The 18,101-nt window shown below is 45.3% G+C and overlaps 2 protein-coding genes across 2 annotated transcripts; both read right to left on the reverse strand.

Annotated features, from left to right (window-relative positions):
* Positions 1–1,559: 1,559 nt before the first annotated feature.
* Positions 1,560–4,589, reverse strand: CCR75_002844 (uncharacterized protein; the record flags this gene model as incomplete). Its single annotated transcript, XM_067960941.1, has 1 exon — positions 1,560–4,589. One exon carries the CDS (start codon positions 4,587–4,589, stop codon positions 1,560–1,562), a length of 3,030 nt encoding a protein of 1,009 aa, XP_067817153.1.
* A 15-nt stretch (positions 4,590–4,604) lies between these two features.
* CCR75_002845 (uncharacterized protein) lies at positions 4,605–4,842 on the reverse strand (the record flags this gene model as incomplete). Its single annotated transcript, XM_067960942.1, has 2 exons — positions 4,605–4,734; positions 4,766–4,842. 2 exons carry the CDS (start codon positions 4,840–4,842, stop codon positions 4,605–4,607), a joined length of 207 nt encoding a protein of 68 aa, XP_067817152.1.
* Positions 4,843–18,101: the final 13,259 nt, after the last annotated feature.

Consider the following 18,101-nt stretch of genomic DNA (forward strand, 5'->3'; position numbering starts at 1 on the left):
GATAGAGCTCTGAACTCAGCCCTAGGCGGTTCAAACGTCTGTTTGAGCCGGGCTTTAAAAGCCTCTAGCGACCCAAAGACATATGGGTCGCGCAATTTAAGGCCTAGTGCCCAAGTTTTGGCACGACCTGCCAAATTTGACTGAGCAAATGCGACTTGCATTTGCTCGTCGACGATGTGACGAGCCCTTATGGCATCGTCCCACTCGACAGACCATCTTAAGAGGGAGTCTTCTTCGAGTCCCGTATACTTAGAGATGTCATTTTTAAGGTTTCTGGACGACGCGTGTGCGTCATCCCAGGTACAGGAGTCAATACCTGTTGCAACCTCAACAGTTCTTCCTGTTGAGAGCCATGCTGATTAATCAATGCTACCTTTTCCTTCGCCCCGTTAAGTTCATGTTGATGAATTTGACGATGGCTGAATGGAGGGCATCTCTGTCCAAACCGGACAGCATGGCCGAGATGGCAGCATTCCCTACGGTCGAACTCATATGTTCGACCGCACTCATTTCTATGTCACTCAGAAAGGTGTAGCTACCACGCGAAACGTTTTTCAGATTTCCATTATCATCTAACATGGACATGTTAGATGATAGAACTGTTGCTCTTAGACGGACTACAAAGTGCTACCAGGTGTAACGGGTCACTGCCGACTTATACTGCTTCAGTACAAGTCCACTTTGCACTGTTTCAGTGCGAGTGGTGCCTCACGTCACTTCACGTACTAGTACGTGCAGAGGAAGACTCTCTCTAAAACACTTGCTTTAAAGAGGATTAGAGTAAACTGTATTTAGTAAAATTAAGTTATTCTGTTTCTATCTATTTAATACTAACTTAATTTATATATTAATTCAAAACATGTAATAAAGTCTTACCCGTTTAGTGCTGACTGGACCGCGAAGCAAGTAGATATAATGTCTTATATGTACCAATGGATATCTTTCCGAATATTACTATGTAAAGCAATAATCTCCAACATTATCTACCTTCTAGATAATATAGTAATTAACAACCTTCATGTGTTAATTTCATGTAACGAAACACCCCGTTACAATTCAAGCACATTAAGTAATACAAACTTGAGCTTATTTTGCCGTGATGCATACAAATTGATCGAAAGTACTTATAAAGTGCAAAGACTGGGTGAAGCGGGAAGTTTATCATTATTAGCGGAGTAAACTATAAATGTCATAAAATGCAACTATACAGCCAAGAATTTATAGTTGATTGCCTACGTTTGCGTATCATGATAATAGAGCTATCGAGCCAGATCATCGCATCTTGGCTTTTGTGGTACTATAATCATTTGAGATACGGTTCGACCATAAAATAACAGTATGGTTGTTAAACTCTTGCTTGTATCAAAGTTTTACAAGCTTCTAATAAACAAGAAATCATGCATTATAAGCGAATGCTATACCGTAAATTCAATTGATTCAGCGTCTGTTGCAAGACTGGATTGCTCAGCTCTTTTGGGCGCCTTCGCTAATAACATCACAAAGTTCGCTCGCGCCTCCAAAGAATTGCTTCAAAAAGCACTACTCTCGTGCTGACGTGTCTACAAATGATAATCGATACCCGTATACTCTTCTGTGTCTTGACCGACCGACTGCGAGTTTTCCGTGCTACGCTGCCGCAAGATTGAAGATGAGCGGCTATTCGCGTAATGTGAGTCCATAGGATTTATTGCTACGAGCTCTGAGGATGCCAACGATCGGATAGACTGAATATTATACTGCTGGTCCGCTTGCTGAGTGTCAACATCCATGTGCGAATTTTGTTGCGTAAATAGGTCCAAGTTAGAATTGTCGCCGCTAACAAGGTCCTCTACACCCAAAATGTCGGCCATCTTAAGCTGAAAGCGAGCCTGGTATAGTTTAGGTGGGATAGCAGACAATCCATCACCGTCCACGCCCCTAAAGACAATCTTAAAAAGGCGCTCCATACGCTTTTGAAATGTCCACGTCTGCAATATGTCAATCACACCTAAATGATAGTAAGCTGGACCAACAACTGTGTTAGCCATGCGCATGCCAGAGCGTGGTAAACGTCGCCCCGATGAAGATGTGTTGCTTGCGGTGCGCCCATTACAACCGTGGTTCTTCGGGTACTCGCGCGGCTTTGATGCTTTCCGTTTCATCACGGGTTCACTCATTGCGGATCGAGAGGAGTGCGATCCCACGCACGACGACACGCTTGCATGGTGTCGCCCCTTCGTATTCGAATTTTGAACTGAAGGGAGGCCCTTTGACCTTGCTAAATGCTGTGTTGCGCTTTCTGTAAACTGTTTGTATACAGAAGATTGAAGATGGTTGTTCCCCGATTTTGTACCTTGAGTGCAAGGCTGCATCGGTGCATTTATCGTTTCAATATCGTCTTCCGTGCCACTGCCTTCTTCAACTACATACTCGACTTCATTAATCCCCATAAGCAACGAGTAGTCCATAATCCCAAATGAACACAACAAATGGCTGTCAGCTGATAGCTGCTGGTACAATTCAATCGCCACGTCACGGTCAAGATTGAGCTTCTGCGTGAGATCCGAGTCTTTCAGCACCACGTTAGGCTCGTGGCCACCAAGCCGAACCGTACAATTCGCATTTTCTGGAGCCGAATTCTGATACAAGTACTTGCGGTTGCAGTGACGGCACGTCACCTTTTTGCCACGCTTAGGTAAATCGCCATGACGATTGACCCAAGATCCCTTAATGTCGTAGCGAGAGTGAATAACCTGATCCGTGTCAAATAGATTAGCCATAACCACAAACGAAAATTGTTTGCCGTATAATTCAAGACAATGGCAGCCGTAGAAGCGCAGTAGCAGTGACCGGGGATTTTTGCACAGATAGTCAGCATAGTCATGTGCAATGCTACGTAGAAACGAGCACTCATCCTTGCTCGTACTCTTCACAATTAAAGATCCATCGGCAGAAAAAAACATAAAGGCGCCGCTAGCGCCTTCACTCAAACGCTCTTTTGCAGTAGCCGAAAGTGCCTGCAAGTACGCTTCATTGTTTACTCCAAACCGCTCGCGAATTTTTTTGAACGCATGCGGCTCGTAGTCATGGAATGTCTTGGTCCGGGGAGAATTCTTGGCAACACGCATGTTTTCATCAAAAGCTGTTAGATCAGTGCTACCTTCTACTTCAGTGGATTGCTGACGGCGATACGCAGCATAGGCTAATGACGAATGTGCAGCAGTTCCACTTCCAGTAACTGGAACCGCTGTGAATGCAGCAGCTGCGGCGGAGGTTGTCGTCTTTGTTTGTGGAAGCAACGCCAGATGCTGAATACGCTGCGAAGCTGGAAGACGCTCTGCAGCCTGAACAGCTTGGATGATACCAGACGTCGTATAAAATAGCACTTCACGACGCAAAGCCGCGTTCACTTGCGGATTCAAATCCACATCAATCTCCCCCGTATTTTCGCCAAGGCAACGGGTAAAGTGGACAACATGAAAGTCATTCAACGCAAACCAAATGACCAAGTCGAGATATCCCTTGCCAGCAATGAAAAAATTCAGCAATTCGCTAGATTTGTCCGGCATCGAGCGGTCACGGGACAAGAATTTGATATATACAATTCCGACAATAATCCAATAGAAAGTCACGGCGAAAACATTAAATCGAGCTCGATTAATGCTTTGAACGCGCACGGCATAGGTCTCGGGCATGCCTTCGCTCAGTCGCTTCCACGCCCAGACCCACACTGCAATGCCGCATACAATAAACAGTCCCATCCAGACATAGAAGAACATCCAACTAATAATGTTGGCGTTCACAGCCTTGTAATCACTCGTAAAATTGTCAGTGACCTCGTATCCTGGCGTACAGTCAGTCATATTATCGGCAGCTAAATTTTTTAATGCGTTAGTCCAGCACACTCCAAGGTCAGAATACCCCGCCCAGTCGTCCGTGGTCATTAATAGCAGGCCAAGAATAAGCGGGACAAACCACGAGCCCAAGTGGAACATCCGTGTGTTTCGCTTAAAGTCAGTAAACGGGTTCGTAAGACTCATAAGAAGATTTGCCGTCATACAAAAGAACCAGCACTCAGACGCAAGCAGTGTGAATTGAAAAAGCCCAGCAAAGATTCCACACGTAGAGCTAGCGCCACTGTTCATACTGCAGCCACACTGCAAATTCGTGCTACTACAGAGCGGCACACAGTCGAAAAAGAGACATCGCACGAATTGCTGCGCCATGAGTTGCAGCACAAAGACTGCATCCGCAATCGTACGCCAAAAGACAAGCGGATTCGGGTGCTGGCGATAACTAGGCACACTTGCGTACGATAAAATGACGAAAAAGACGGAAAAGATCGATAGCACGCCGCCCCAGATGAGACCTGGGCTTAAATTTTCGTACGAGCTCGTCATAGCCAGCGCTAATGCGGCAACGAAGGCATTGAACATAACAAATTGAAACCAGCGAGTAGTGGATTGTAAGCATGTGCGCATGACCGCTGGCGTCGCGTTGTCCTCCCCCTGAAGCAAATTAACGTCTGGGTCCGAGACAGTCGGAGATGAGACGCCGCGAGATCGAGCCGAGGACGCGGGATCGTAAGGTCGTACACGATCATCATACATTATAGCGCAAGATGCCTAGAGCACTGACACGGGCAGAAATACGCTAATGCCGCGGTTCACCGTCGATCGGTCCGACCGTGCGAGAATGCGGACGTAGAGAGGTGTATGTCTGGCTTGTAGGGGTAGGGCATACATATACAGTCGACTAATTTGTTTATAAAACACGACGCACGTACTCGGACAGGCGATTGTTCAAATGCGAAGTGATTTGGCGGTCATATCGTCGACCAAAAACCACTCGGTGCTTAATCATCGCCCCGTTGACACATGCAGGCTTTAGATACTATTAAGCAAATTTATTTGATTTGACCGTAAGGAACAGGTCGTAAACCTCCTTTTAGATTGTGCTTGACAGTAGGTAAGTATTTCGTTTAGCGCCGGATAGCCAGACCCCAAAGAATTAGGCCGATATTCGAAACAAGCGTAACGAGGTCGATGCAACCTAATAAAAATCCTTAGTGCAACTAATGTTCTTCACTCAGGCAACTACCTGTTTACATATCACTTTCTTAAAGAACACATACGTGATCAGAGCTAGCTCACGCTTACCTTGGCGCGAGTGTGAGTTGCGCATATAAAAAATTGTGAAACTACGTCTAGTAGGGAGCTTTTCATGATTAACTCGCGTGCAGTTAGCCATCAAAGCTCTATAGCTTTTCTTGTTTTACGTACTTGCGACGCTGTAATTCGGAGATCGCAAAGCCTTACTAGGCCTACCTCATTTTTTTAGAGATAAGTTTACATTACAAGCCGTTCCGCTGAGCCGAACCAAATAGAAAAATTGCTTGCGCTGCAACCAATTCACATTTTACTTCGGCTTAAAAGACAGTCTTCTACGTTACAAGTCGTTCCGCTGAGCCGAACCAAATAAAAAAATGCTTGCGCTACAACCAATTCACATTTACTTCGGCTTCAAAGACAGTCTTTCACGTTACAAGCCGTACCGCTGAGCCGAACCATATAAAAAAATTGCGTGCGCTACAACCAATTCAAATTTTACTTCGGCTTTAAAGACAGTCGTTTGCTTCGACAGCGGTGAGTTTTGATTGCTGGCTTTGTCGTGATCGGCTGATAATGTTGCAAATGTCTTTACCATTCTTAACGGTAGTGATTGACCAAGGAAAACAGTTTTTTGTGCGATAGTATTCATGCAGAAAAGCGTAATAAATTAAGGAAATGTCTATACCCACCCACCCCACCACAGAACGATCCGCGAAAGATGATGCTGAGCAGGTTTGGAACAAAGCAAAATCCTCGGGTTTCTTAATAAGTAGTATTGATGCTTCAACTTGAACGGCATTAGCCACAGCGCAAATGACAGCAGGGCGAACAATGGATATTCTCGGAAGAAACGCTTCGAGATGTCGTCTAGACCGAATGCCCCAGTACGGGTCGTGCAAGTACCCAGAGTGCGAAACTACCACCAGCAGAGCCGCATCCCACGCAATCCATCCAGGAGAAACACTTTCGCTGCGGGAGATAGATGGAGCTCCGCTGACTTACTTTCAAATCGATTTCTTCTCGAATTTGTGCTGGAACTATCTACAGTGAGCGCCTTATCTTGTGGAGAAACATCCCTGCCGCCATCAACTTCTTCGATTGCGTGCATCATATTGCAAAGTTTTTTGTCTGTAAAGCCAATTAATTTTAAAAATCGATACTGGTTGCAAGTCAATTAGCACGAATTGCGACTGAAAGCCACTAATGTTTTCGAATTTTTATTCCCGGAATACGATTATTTTGTCTGGTAGGTAGGTAGGTAGGTAATGTAATTTACAAAGCAACGTCAAACTTTACTACGGCAAACCAAATTAAAATGCTAAAACAGAAGCAACATTGATAAGCTATACATTTGGCCGAAGCTAAATATATTGCCAAAAGGTACACATGGCAAGTTCTTTGAGTGCCTCGGCCGTAATTATTTTTCAGACACGTCTTATTGACAAGGATTTTCAGACTAAGTCTCAGGAGGTATTCTGACGATGCAATAAAACACAATCACGGAGAAGCGTTCAATGCAAACTACACTTAGCTGGAAGAACGTAAAATTTGTCAGGTTGTAATAACGTACTCACATGTAATACCTTGCATTAAAAATTTAATAAAGGCCACTGCTGTATGTACAGCCCCAACCACTTATAGCCAATCAGGGCGCATCGTCAACATTTCTTGACGACGTTACAAGAGCTTATTAAGAAGACAAGGCTCTTTAAGGATTGATGGATTACCTTAGAAATCCATCCCAATAATCCTTAAAAGGATTGTCGAAATTGTATCGATCCTCAACAGATCGATATACAACACGCAATGGTTTATCGTAGTATACAACCATTGCTGGCAACACACCTCGTGTCGTCATCCCTAACCATAATTATTTGCGATTACGCATCATGTATGAGTACCATGATGCACCAATAAGTGGTCATCGTGGGCGTGAGAAGACTTATCTCACGATAAGTCGCGGCTTCTACTGGCCACGCCAGTATGAGTTCGTCCGCAAGAACATACGTGCTTGCGAAGTTTGAAAACGGGTACAGCTCAGCGCTTCATCCCGTACTCCGTTACAATCTCTGCCTGTTCCGGCAGAGTGTTGGCTGTCCGTATCTATGGACTTCGTCTTCGGATTCCCCAAAGACACCCACAAGAATAATGGTATTTTTGTTTTTGTTGACCGTTTTAGCAAGATGGTACATCTTACTGCCGTCCCGGAGTCAATCACAGCCAAAAGCTATGCTCGTGTCTTTGTGTTGACACGATATTTCGACTCGATTGGTTACCTTTGAACTGGTCTTCGATCGGGACCCTAGATTCACGGCGTAATTTTGGCAAACAGTGTTCAAATCACTTGAACACAGTTAAATATACCAACCTCTGATCATCCTGAAACAGATGGTCAGACGGAGCGTGCAAACTGATTTTCGGAAAGATTCTTTATGGATACATCCACTCTTTTAAGAGTTGGAGCGAGTTCTTGCTGATGGTAGAATTTGCCATTAACAATTCATGCATGCTTCTTCGAAGCATACGTCGTTTTTCTTGAATGGCTTACGCCACCCATCCAAACCTATCCGGTTACAGAGGAACTCTTATTAAAGGGCGGGAGGGACTCACTTGAGCAAAGAAGCTTTTAGCTCTTGCCCATCACGCATTAGCACTAAGGTCAATGCGAAGGATACCAATGTTGAGTTAACTAACATTGAAGTAGACAACGATGCTGAAAGACTCAGCATCGAAAACAATACAATTAATGAGAATGAAAATACTCTCAATAATAAAGAGATTAATATCTCCACAGTACGAGCCGGTCGCACTGAAAACAAAAATAAAACCGAGTCAGCAGGTGATTTCCTGCTGGGTACAGAAGTAGTGGTCCGTTTCGTACAGGATTCCATCGCCGATGCGGTGTACCGACAGAAACGGAACTCTGACAAAAATGAAAGAGCTAACATACTTTCTTTAAAATAAATGTCCCAGTCCTACCATCTACGGTTAATTTATCAAAGCACGTAGTTACGAATGTAGGCAGTAATAAGTTACTGCTCAGGTATATCGGCCCGTTTCGTTTACTACATCGCCAAGGCAATGCGTAAACGATTGAGCTGCCTCGTAGAGTGCGTATCCCACGTTTTATGTTGGGCGTCTCCGACCGTACCATCAGAACGAGGCTTCTTCCGATTCCGGATTACACTGGAACGGTCTAGGGCATCCGCCAAAGCCTGATGGTTCTGAGCCAAAGCCTTATTGTATCGGAAAAGAGTCTGATTCTTTTGAACTAGACGATCCACTCTTTCCTCCAAGAAAGAGATCTTCTGACGAGCTGTCACCAGCTCGTTTTGAAGAGACTGATGTGTCCATTCGTTCGCCAGTTGATCAGTCGCACTCTGCGCACAACTTTTAAATTGGTCACGGGAAGCATTATCGACCGTCACCGCTTACTCACGACAACGGGATAAGCTCGTTATTAAGATTCTTCCCATAAATAATAAAGGAAGTGATTCAAAGCACGATGTTGAATCGGGCTCGTCAAACGAGGCGAACCCGATCCCCCCCACATGCACTGATGGATTCAGGTGGTTAGAAGCGCTTTCTTGTTGAAAGTTTCTTGAACCACCGTGAGGCAAAGGGGGTTCAAACGAGTTATCTCATTCGTTGGCGGAGGTATCCACCCTCGCATGATAGTCGGGAACCTCGTTCCCAACTGATGTTGGACGTTCCGGGTCTCGTCTTGCAGTACGACGAGACCCATCCGCCTCGGCAGAAGGTCCATCGGAGAACGAGCGCTTCCCGCGCTCGTAAAAGAATTTGAAGTTCTCAATTACTTGACGCATCTCGTAAGAGATGAGAGTCCTCCAATGGGGATCTTTGAGGGAATATGCTTTCTTAGGTGCATGACCTTCACCCTTAAAACAGCATGGGTATGAGTCCCCCTACGAGAGGCAAGGGATCCCTGCCTCTCTAGACAAACGGTGCAACTTATTGCGTGCACCGACTACGGTCCGTTTCTCGAACCGTTCACGAAAAGCGTTTAACTTAACAAGCCAGACCTTACGGACTATGTTTTGAACAATCTGTACAAAGGCTATATAAGCTTGGAACAAAGATTTGACATCCTTTGCCCGTTTCCAAGTGTACCATCGATGACGGCAAAAGGCATCGATGAAGGATTCCGTCTCATCCTCACCAAGCTTGGGAAGCCTGGATGAGTCGAATTACGGGATATGACACCGATTGTTGGTCACACCAGACCAACGAATGAGGTTTCTCTTAGAGGGTAACCAAGGCCTCTTCTCAGGAGCACACCGCAACGTATTGCGATCCCTCTCCTGTTGGTTCATGTTAACGTTGACGATAACTTGGCCCTGGGGAGCGATCCCAAGATTCACTCCCTCTCTGGTGATGCAAACTAGCACCACCAGCAGCACTCTTACTTTCGCGACCACGTAGGTCCCTGTTGATGCATACTAACGCCACCAGAGTGGTCATCGCCTCGGAGTCATCTGATATGACTCTCCACCAAAGAGGTCCGACGAGACAAACTTCCTCGTCATCACCTCTTTGGTAGTCACGTTAGAACCCACAGGGTTAACGGACTCGGCCCCGGGTGAGCCGGCGGCCCTCTCAGTCGCCACTGAGTCGGGCGATGCAGTTAACTTGGACCAGTCACCTACAATTGGTGTACCAGATGACTTGTTTCCGTCATCTGCAATGATATCAACAGATGACATAACCCTGTCACCACCAACGGGATTAGGAGGTGACATATCCCCCGCAGTTGACGCTAATGCGTCAACTGAAACATTTGCCTGACTGACAGATGCACTGATCCGTGCAGCTGCCATCTTAACGGCCTCGCGGCCCACGCGCACAGACTTGTTGGTCGCAATCTTGATTCTGGTCAAAATCAAGAATGCGAATAAAATTGGTGTTTTGATTAAAATCAAAATGCAAATAAAATCGGTATTTTGATTAAAATCATAATGCAAATAAAATCGATACTTTGATTAAAACCTATAATTTATTTATGCTCGACGGAGAAGTTATACTCCACGAAGAAAGACAACCATCTCGCCATTCTTTGCGAGAAGTGTGGACTATTTAGGGCCGTGCGTAAAGACGCATGGTTCGTGTATACAATGAACGGTTTGTCTCCCAAGCGGTAGACCCTAAAATTAGCCAGTGCATATTTCATGGCAAGGAATTCCTTGCCATGCACTGGATAGTTGCGCTCAGCTGGTTGAAGCTGACGCGTTGATAACAGCCAACGCTCTTCGCGCCGTCTGTGTCATATGGCATCAACGCACAGCCAATGGTAAAATCGCTGGCGTAACAGACCGCATGAAGAGGTGGATTCTGATCAGCAATCGCCAAGATTGGCGATTGCATCAAGCTTTTTTAAACCCTCGAAGGAACGCTGACAATCAGTGTTCCATGACCACTTTACATTTTTCTTCAACAAAGAAGAATGATGTATTGTCATTTCGGCCTAATTGCGCGAATACTTGTGGGGGTACCGAGAAACTTGCGAAGTCCCTTTACATCGACTGGCACAGGCCAATCGGTGATCACCTTGATCTTGTCTGGATTCGGGCGTACAGCGTGTTGACACACGGTGCACCCAAGAAGTGGTATCCCGCTTGCAGCAAATATACACGTCTTGAGATTTGCATGCAACTTGTGCTTACGAATAAGTGTAAGAACTTTTCGAACATCGGTACGATGTACTTTAACACCCGACTTTTGGTTCATGGCTCTGCTATGGACGAAGACGTCATCAAAATAGCTCGGCGCGAAATCCCGCACCGATCTCAACAGATTGGTAACACATCTGTTAAATATCGCAGGGGCATTACTAAGTCCCTGTGACATGACTAGCCACTCCCACAGAATACCGCTAGGGGTGCGTACTGCTGTGAACGACATATCCTTTTCACGCGTAAGGATCTGATAGAATCCATTAATCAGATCCATTGACGAAAAGATAGTACTCTTTGACATACCATTTATGATTACGTCTTTTCGTGGTATCGGCGTTTGAGCCGGTACCGTTGCAGCGTTCACTTTATTGAAAGCATGCACTATCCGCCATCCTCCTGTTGCTTTATGCACACAGAATTTCGGAGAGCTATGTGGGGAAGTTGATTTCCTCACATGACCCGATGCAAGCATTCGGCGAAGAATATGTCGATCGCTATTACTTGCTCACGAGGCAATGACCATTGCTTCATGGCACAGTATTTCGAACCTGGGGTTAGGTCAATTTCGTGTCGAGTGCCTTTATCCTTAGGCAACTCGCACGGTACTGATTCAAGGAAGACATCCTAAAATTCCTTAAAATCGTTATATATAGAGTTTGTCTTCAAAGACTCATAGGATTGGGAGGTAAACGTTCAATCCGCGTCTTCTCATCGAGGACACTTCCGTTCATCAATGAGCTACTGAGAATCCGTTCGTTCTCAGGAAATACTATTGCCGACCGAATATCGGTCACGTTGTCATCCGTGACAAGTACGCAGATCCGCTTGACTTTGCCACTACGCAGATCCCGCAAGAACCGTTTCGGTCCTAGCGTTGGCAATTGGGTTATTTCCGAAGCTAACTTCGGAGGCGCTAATAGATCGAGTGTATAAGCGCCTACACTTGATCCATTGTTTACTAAGACATTGATTGTCTCAGTTTCTTCTTGGAACTAATTTCAAAGGTACCTGGAACCTTTGACCACAGGTTTCCGGGGACTTGTTCCCCATAGAAATTATTTGGGGAAATTTCTCCCCAACTGCCTCTAGCTGTGGTTGCGCTACCACAGCAAGATCCTCTACGATCGACGCTCCAGTCGATCTAGGACTTTCGCACTGTCTCTTATAGACTGGCGTTTTAAAATTTCTTGGTTGTTGCTTTCCAAGCAAATATCCTAGTCTCGTACCACTCAACTTACTCGAGTGGTCGAACTTCGACGCTGTTAGTGCTTGTGCACAACCGTCGAGATCTAACTCCACAATGTGTTGGGTATTCACACTGAGTCATGCTAACGACTAAACCACAAGTGAGGCTACCGTACTCACTCGTAGGACATTCACACGCTTTTGCACGTTCCAATACGTTCATCAGTTGACCATCTGATGAACAAGAGACAGACATCGTCACGGCTTGATGCTGCCAATTTATACATGGCTCGTACTTTCTGAGCCATGGTAATCAATCCAAGGATAACATAAAATTTGTCATTCAAATCTAGTACGATGAAATCATCATCATACTCTTCACCCTTTAACGTGTATTGGATACCAACTACACGTTACTTAAATGATACAGATGCGTCTGTTGTTAGGCACACTGTCATCTTTGTTAGAGGGATCACGCTCAAGAAATTTGAACCTGCGATCTTCTAGCGATTGGCGTCTAATAAAGTTATTAACTTAAGGGCAACTTATTTGACACTTTTATTTTCAGGTGATGAGGTTAATTTCATCCCCGGGGTAGTTACACACAACCTTTGTGTGTGAGGAGCAACTTTCATCAAAAGGCCTGCAAATTCTTTTGACGTTGCTGGATCAGTAGAGCGCTCCGCATCTACTGACCCCAACCATATTTTGACGATCCGCCTCTCGGTTGCGATTTCGCAACAGCATCGGATCCGCGTCCTCCGCTATTCACAGCGAGAGTTGGTCTTTTCGCTCAGTGTTTTTAGGCACTGGCCGTGGGGCAATACACAGTGGCTCAATTTTTGGCAACGATTACATTTCTATAATCGTTTGTAACTTGAAGAGCGAATATTCTCGCTCTCTAAATATGAGAGATCCATGGGTTCTGGACCTCCGTTTTCTTGTCATCTTGGAGGACGATAAGCACCAAAGTGGACAAAAGCCTGTTTAAGACTAAAGTCCTCCTGTTTTTCGGGCCATTCGTTGGGAACATTTACCTTGCAGAGGACAGAATTTTGACATTCGAAGTTGTGGCTTAAAAAAATTGCAAGTGGACGTTGCATTATTGGAATGATACTGTGGTTCGAACTGATGTACCACAAGACCTTATTGCGTTAATTTCACAGCGCAAGCGCTGGCTAAACGGCGCTCTTTGTGCCAAGCTTTTCAGTATCTCAAATTGGGATCATATCTGCTCGGAAATTAAATACTCGTGCATGCGCAAGCTGGCCTTCTCGATTTTCTACCTCTGACTACGGTATTTTCGTTTTCTATGCAGGCAACCTCCTATTTACTGCTCTATTTCATAGCATTTTAAGGGCTTATAGCACAACCGACTTTTGGATTTACAATACCTGTTTCTTGTAAACTTTTTTCATCTGTTGGCACGTGTCAGAACACACCAGCGGTGCGGGATTTCCGGTGAAATTTATAATTAGTTGTATCTATTTCGGCTACTAGTGGTTATAATTGCTGCTCTCGGCAACAGTCTAAATGTATCGGGGCACCCTTTACTATAACTAATCAGTACTAGTTACCCTTACACTGATTACAGTGTAGGTAGGGTGCCTCGAAACTTCACGGACACAAGAGTACAGAGGAAGGTTCCTAAATAGCTTAGAGGCTTTAGCTACCAAAGGTAATTCAAAGGATTAAAAAAGGGAAAAGTAAACTGTATTAACATCTTTAGTTTCCTACGTAATGTTTTTTATCTACTACTGAACTTATTATATTAATAACTAAGTATGGCGCCTCCTTGCACAACGCACAATCGTGTCTTATAACGATTGACGGGGTTTGTTTATATTTAAATTAACCAATCAATAGCGGTAATGCCTTATTGCATCAAAATTACAAAAATCTGGTAATATTGAAACTATTTAGTCAAAATTAATAAAGTTAATAACTTTGTACTTACAGGTGTCCCTCGGAAAACTTATCCCCTCATAACTCTTAACCTCACATAACTTATAGGATATTGGCTCCACCATTACCGTCCTATGGTGTCTAACTTATAAATAATAATTAATAAGATTTGGAGAAACTGAGGATCCCTATGGCAAATGAGTATTTATTGAATCCAGATGAGAAGGTAAGCTTTCCGATGGAGAAAAGTTGTTACCCAGCACATATCTAAGCTAGTGCAGCCAGGAATCCAAGGTAAGTTGCGCATTGGCTGCTGTACGTATGGAAATTTGACGGTCCCGGATGCGCCTATGAAAGGCAATCAAAAGGATTTGACAGATCAAGAAGTGTGGCAGTTATAGCTAAGGAGTTGAGCATGCTTGCTGACCTGAACTTCCTCCACATGCTCTGGTTCCTGATTCTCATCCTCCTCCTTTTCTGCCTGCTGTACCATTGCAATGATTTCCTCATCATCCAGCTCCTCATGCGCCACCTTCTCATCTGGATTCAATAGATACTCATTTGCCATAGGGATCCTCAGTGGTAGCCTCTCTAAGGCTTCATGCAGCTCTAGCTCAATTCCCTGCTCCTCTGTGTTCACCATCTGCAACTGCGGTGCTGCTGCAAAGAGGCCCGAATGCCTCAAGCAGTTTACCACTGTGGTAACTGAAATATCCTCCCATGCCCCCATCCACCACCGCATTGCTGTTAGCTGGTCAACCTTGTAGATGTTGGCCTCCCCTCGCTCATCACGGCCCACGGCATTCTGAAAGTGAAAGTGCCTGTAATGGCGTTTGAATGAAGCAATGATGCCAGCATCCATGGGCTAGATTTTTGATGTGCAGTTTGGTGAAAGGAAAGCGACCTTGATATTTCCAAGCTCCAGTTATTTTATTCTGTGAGACAGAGCATTATCTAGCAAGAGAAAAATCTTCCTGCCCTTTCCCTGGCAAGGCTTGGTTGAACTGAATTCCAGGTACGCTTGCAATATCACATGGAATACAACTTACCCTCGTGTCATTGTCAAGTTTCTTCAGCTTCTCTTGGAAGAGGTATCCAGTCATCCATGCCTCCTTGTTGTTCCTGTGATAAAACCCCAGCCGTTCTCCTGTCTGCCGTGTAAAACAGCTTGGCATCTTGAATTCCAATAAAAAGGTTGTAGCTTCTCGAAGCCATCAGCATTGACGGAAAATGCTATAGTGAAACGCGTCTAAAAATGCGAAAGAATACCGAAGATTTTTTATAGTAGAGTACAGATAGGATAAGGTACTAAAAATCCAGATATAGCTCACTTTGTCGTTCTTTAGACCTTCAATTTTTCCCTGTGAAATGGTCTTTTCTGGAACCATGCTGTAGGATAGGCCTAAAGAAATCAGTATGACTCTCGCATAAAAAAATGCTACAAATTATACCATTTAAATCTGTTTCATTATGTGATACACATCTTTGAGCATATATCGTGCTATGATTGCCTTGAGTTCAGGCAGTGCAGCTTCCATTCCTTCCTGATTTCCAGCAGCAAACTGCGTTGCATCCGAATTCATAGTGAAAGTGGCTCCACAGTCGCTGAAGCCATCCATTGGAAAAATTGTCAGCATCCTCAGCCAACCCCAGGCGGTCAGCAAAGTACTTAATCCCAACCTTGATAATCTCCCCCGTGAGGGCAACGTTTTTCGCCTGGCACTGAAGCATTCAAGTTGTCAGGGCTTCTTCGAGTTGAGGATGGTGTGCGACACGAGGGTGCGTGGCAGCGGGGTTAGTCTCTGTCATGACTTCCAGTTCCTTGCGCTTTTTTAAGATGCCACTGATACCAGCCTGCGTAATGCTCTTACTGAACTAAGCTGTAGCCCAAGATGCTAAGGCACTCTGGCTCGTTTGTGGGTTCTGTGATTTGTGCCTGCAGACTTGAAGTCTTTGCGCATTGGTGAGGCGCGTCTGGGACATGGAGCTCGTATGCGAAGCAGGAGGGGTAAAACCGTATAGGACAGTGAAGTGAGGGCAGTAGATATATTTTTCCCTCACGTAACTTATGACCTTACAGAACTTATGCTTGTAACCTCCACTATGGCTATAAGTTATTCGAGGGACACCTGTATCTATTTTTTTCCTCTCTTAAGAAATATTATTTATTATTTCTCTTATAGGAAATAATATATATTATTCCTCTTATAGGAAACAATACTTATGCAACGGAACACCCCGTTACCAGTTTGCCCCACCTTTGAATTCATTATGACTCTGTTGGGCTTGGCTTGTGTGTACATGTCAATGCAAGTTACTATCCAGACCATCGTGCACACAACTGTTACTGGTGGGGTCTTTATTATTGGCCCAGCTTTATATGGCGAACTTTATCGCGTTCTTCTGACGTGTGCACACTATATAACACTGCTTCCACATTCGTATGCGATTTATTCTTTTTGCCCGACACAATTTGTCATGGAGCACCAAGGGCTTGCATTGTGATCCATCAGTAACTGCTTCGCTAGAAAATAGTGTGAAAGGTGCCTGCAAAGTTGGCGTTTTCAAGCACCGCGCTATAGAGAAGAGTTGCAACGGGCTAAAGTTGCCCTAATGTTATACAATCCCCGTTAAGTACTCTTGGTGTACTTAACGGGATGGTCAATTACTAAATTAGAGTAATTAGACCCAGCACTCGGGTGTGGTTCACATTTGTGACCAACCCTTGTATATGTGATGCACATAGGTGCATTCACATTAGGAGGGATGACGCCTAGCGTCATCCGTTACGCAAGGTATTTTAAGAGATACGCTCGCAATACATATTAAGTGTTATCTGCAGAGATGACATTTTGATTGATAAAAATAGGTATTTATATTAAATACGATTAAATATAAATCCGTCTGAAAACTACTTCCTACTTGTTTAGTGCGCACGAGGAGACGGATTACCGCTCCCGTGACGACACTTAACCAGAGTACTTAGTGCGTTAGATGAGGTTGCTAACGCGCCCACCTTAACTACCTCACTGCACGCAAGAAAAGCTGATTAAACCGCTTCCTCGCTGAGCTAGGGTGTGTGTCTAAGTAGAGCGTGGCCGCATTTCGACGTGCCCGCCTACACTTGGTAGCACTTGAAATCCTTCCCACGACCCGCATCTCTGCGTATGTACGTGTGGACGAGCCTCAATATTGATTGGGCTCATTTCCTTCACCTCTCCGAACATTATCGGGAAGTGGCAGGGCTTATGGCGCAGGGACTTGGTGAACAAGCCCTGGCCAGGCTCCTGAGTAGCCCTCCTGAGCAACATGTTGCTCAGTTGGAGCAGTTTGAGGCATTCGTGCTCGGACAGCAGAGAAGCCGCGTCCGAGGCACAGGGCCATGCTGCGGCGGAGTCCTTCACTCAGACTAACGGTCGCCTCTTCACGCTTGCCATCATGGCAAAGCGACTCAAACATCGCCAATCGCTTTCTGAGAGCCGCGAGTTTCACAAATTTTTTGATGCACCCGAATCCACTAGGAGGGTCATCACCTGGTCATAGCCTCTTACATGAGCGCTATAGACCAGCAGGGTTGAGGTCCGAAATTTCGAGACCTCAGGGACTATGCTACCCATTTGTTTCACGACTTTGAACTTACGGGTAGCTTCAGAGTCCGCGTCAGTAGGGCATCCCGCCCCTACTGCGCTCCTGCATTTCCCGACCCCTCAGTGGTCGATGCAGAACTCATGAGTCTCGCACGCTGGTTCTTGCCATCGCCTTTTGGGTAGAGAGTCCTCTTGCTGGGCGTCTTCGCCCCAACAGGGACCCTGGCATAGCACCGAGCCATCATATGGCCTCGCTTGCCGCATTTATAACAGACAACGTCTGCATTGCCCAACTCCATGGGAGTGGCATCTGACCTCTCGGCCGACGGCTTATACCAAGCTGTCGCCGAGGCACTGTTGTAGGATTGCTCCTCAATCAAGGCAATTTGAATTGCCTCTTCCAACGTCGACGGCACTTTTCTAAAAAGGGCCTGTCGCGATGGACCATGCCGTAGTCCGTTCATAAACGTGGGCACCTTAATGTGCTCCGGAATCGGACCTACGGTTATGGACGCCGACAGCGAGCGCATCTCCTGCACATACTCTTGCAGAGATCGCTCGCCTGTCGCGCTCCAAAGAAGCGCGCCTGAAGCAACACTTCGTTGTTCGGCGGCTGGTACATGGCGCGAATCTTTTCCTTA

The sequence above is a fragment of the Bremia lactucae genome, linkage group LG3 (assembly GCF_004359215.1).
Source record: "Bremia lactucae strain SF5 linkage group LG3, whole genome shotgun sequence".
Taxonomy (NCBI): Eukaryota; Oomycota; class Peronosporomycetes; order Peronosporales; family Peronosporaceae; genus Bremia; species Bremia lactucae.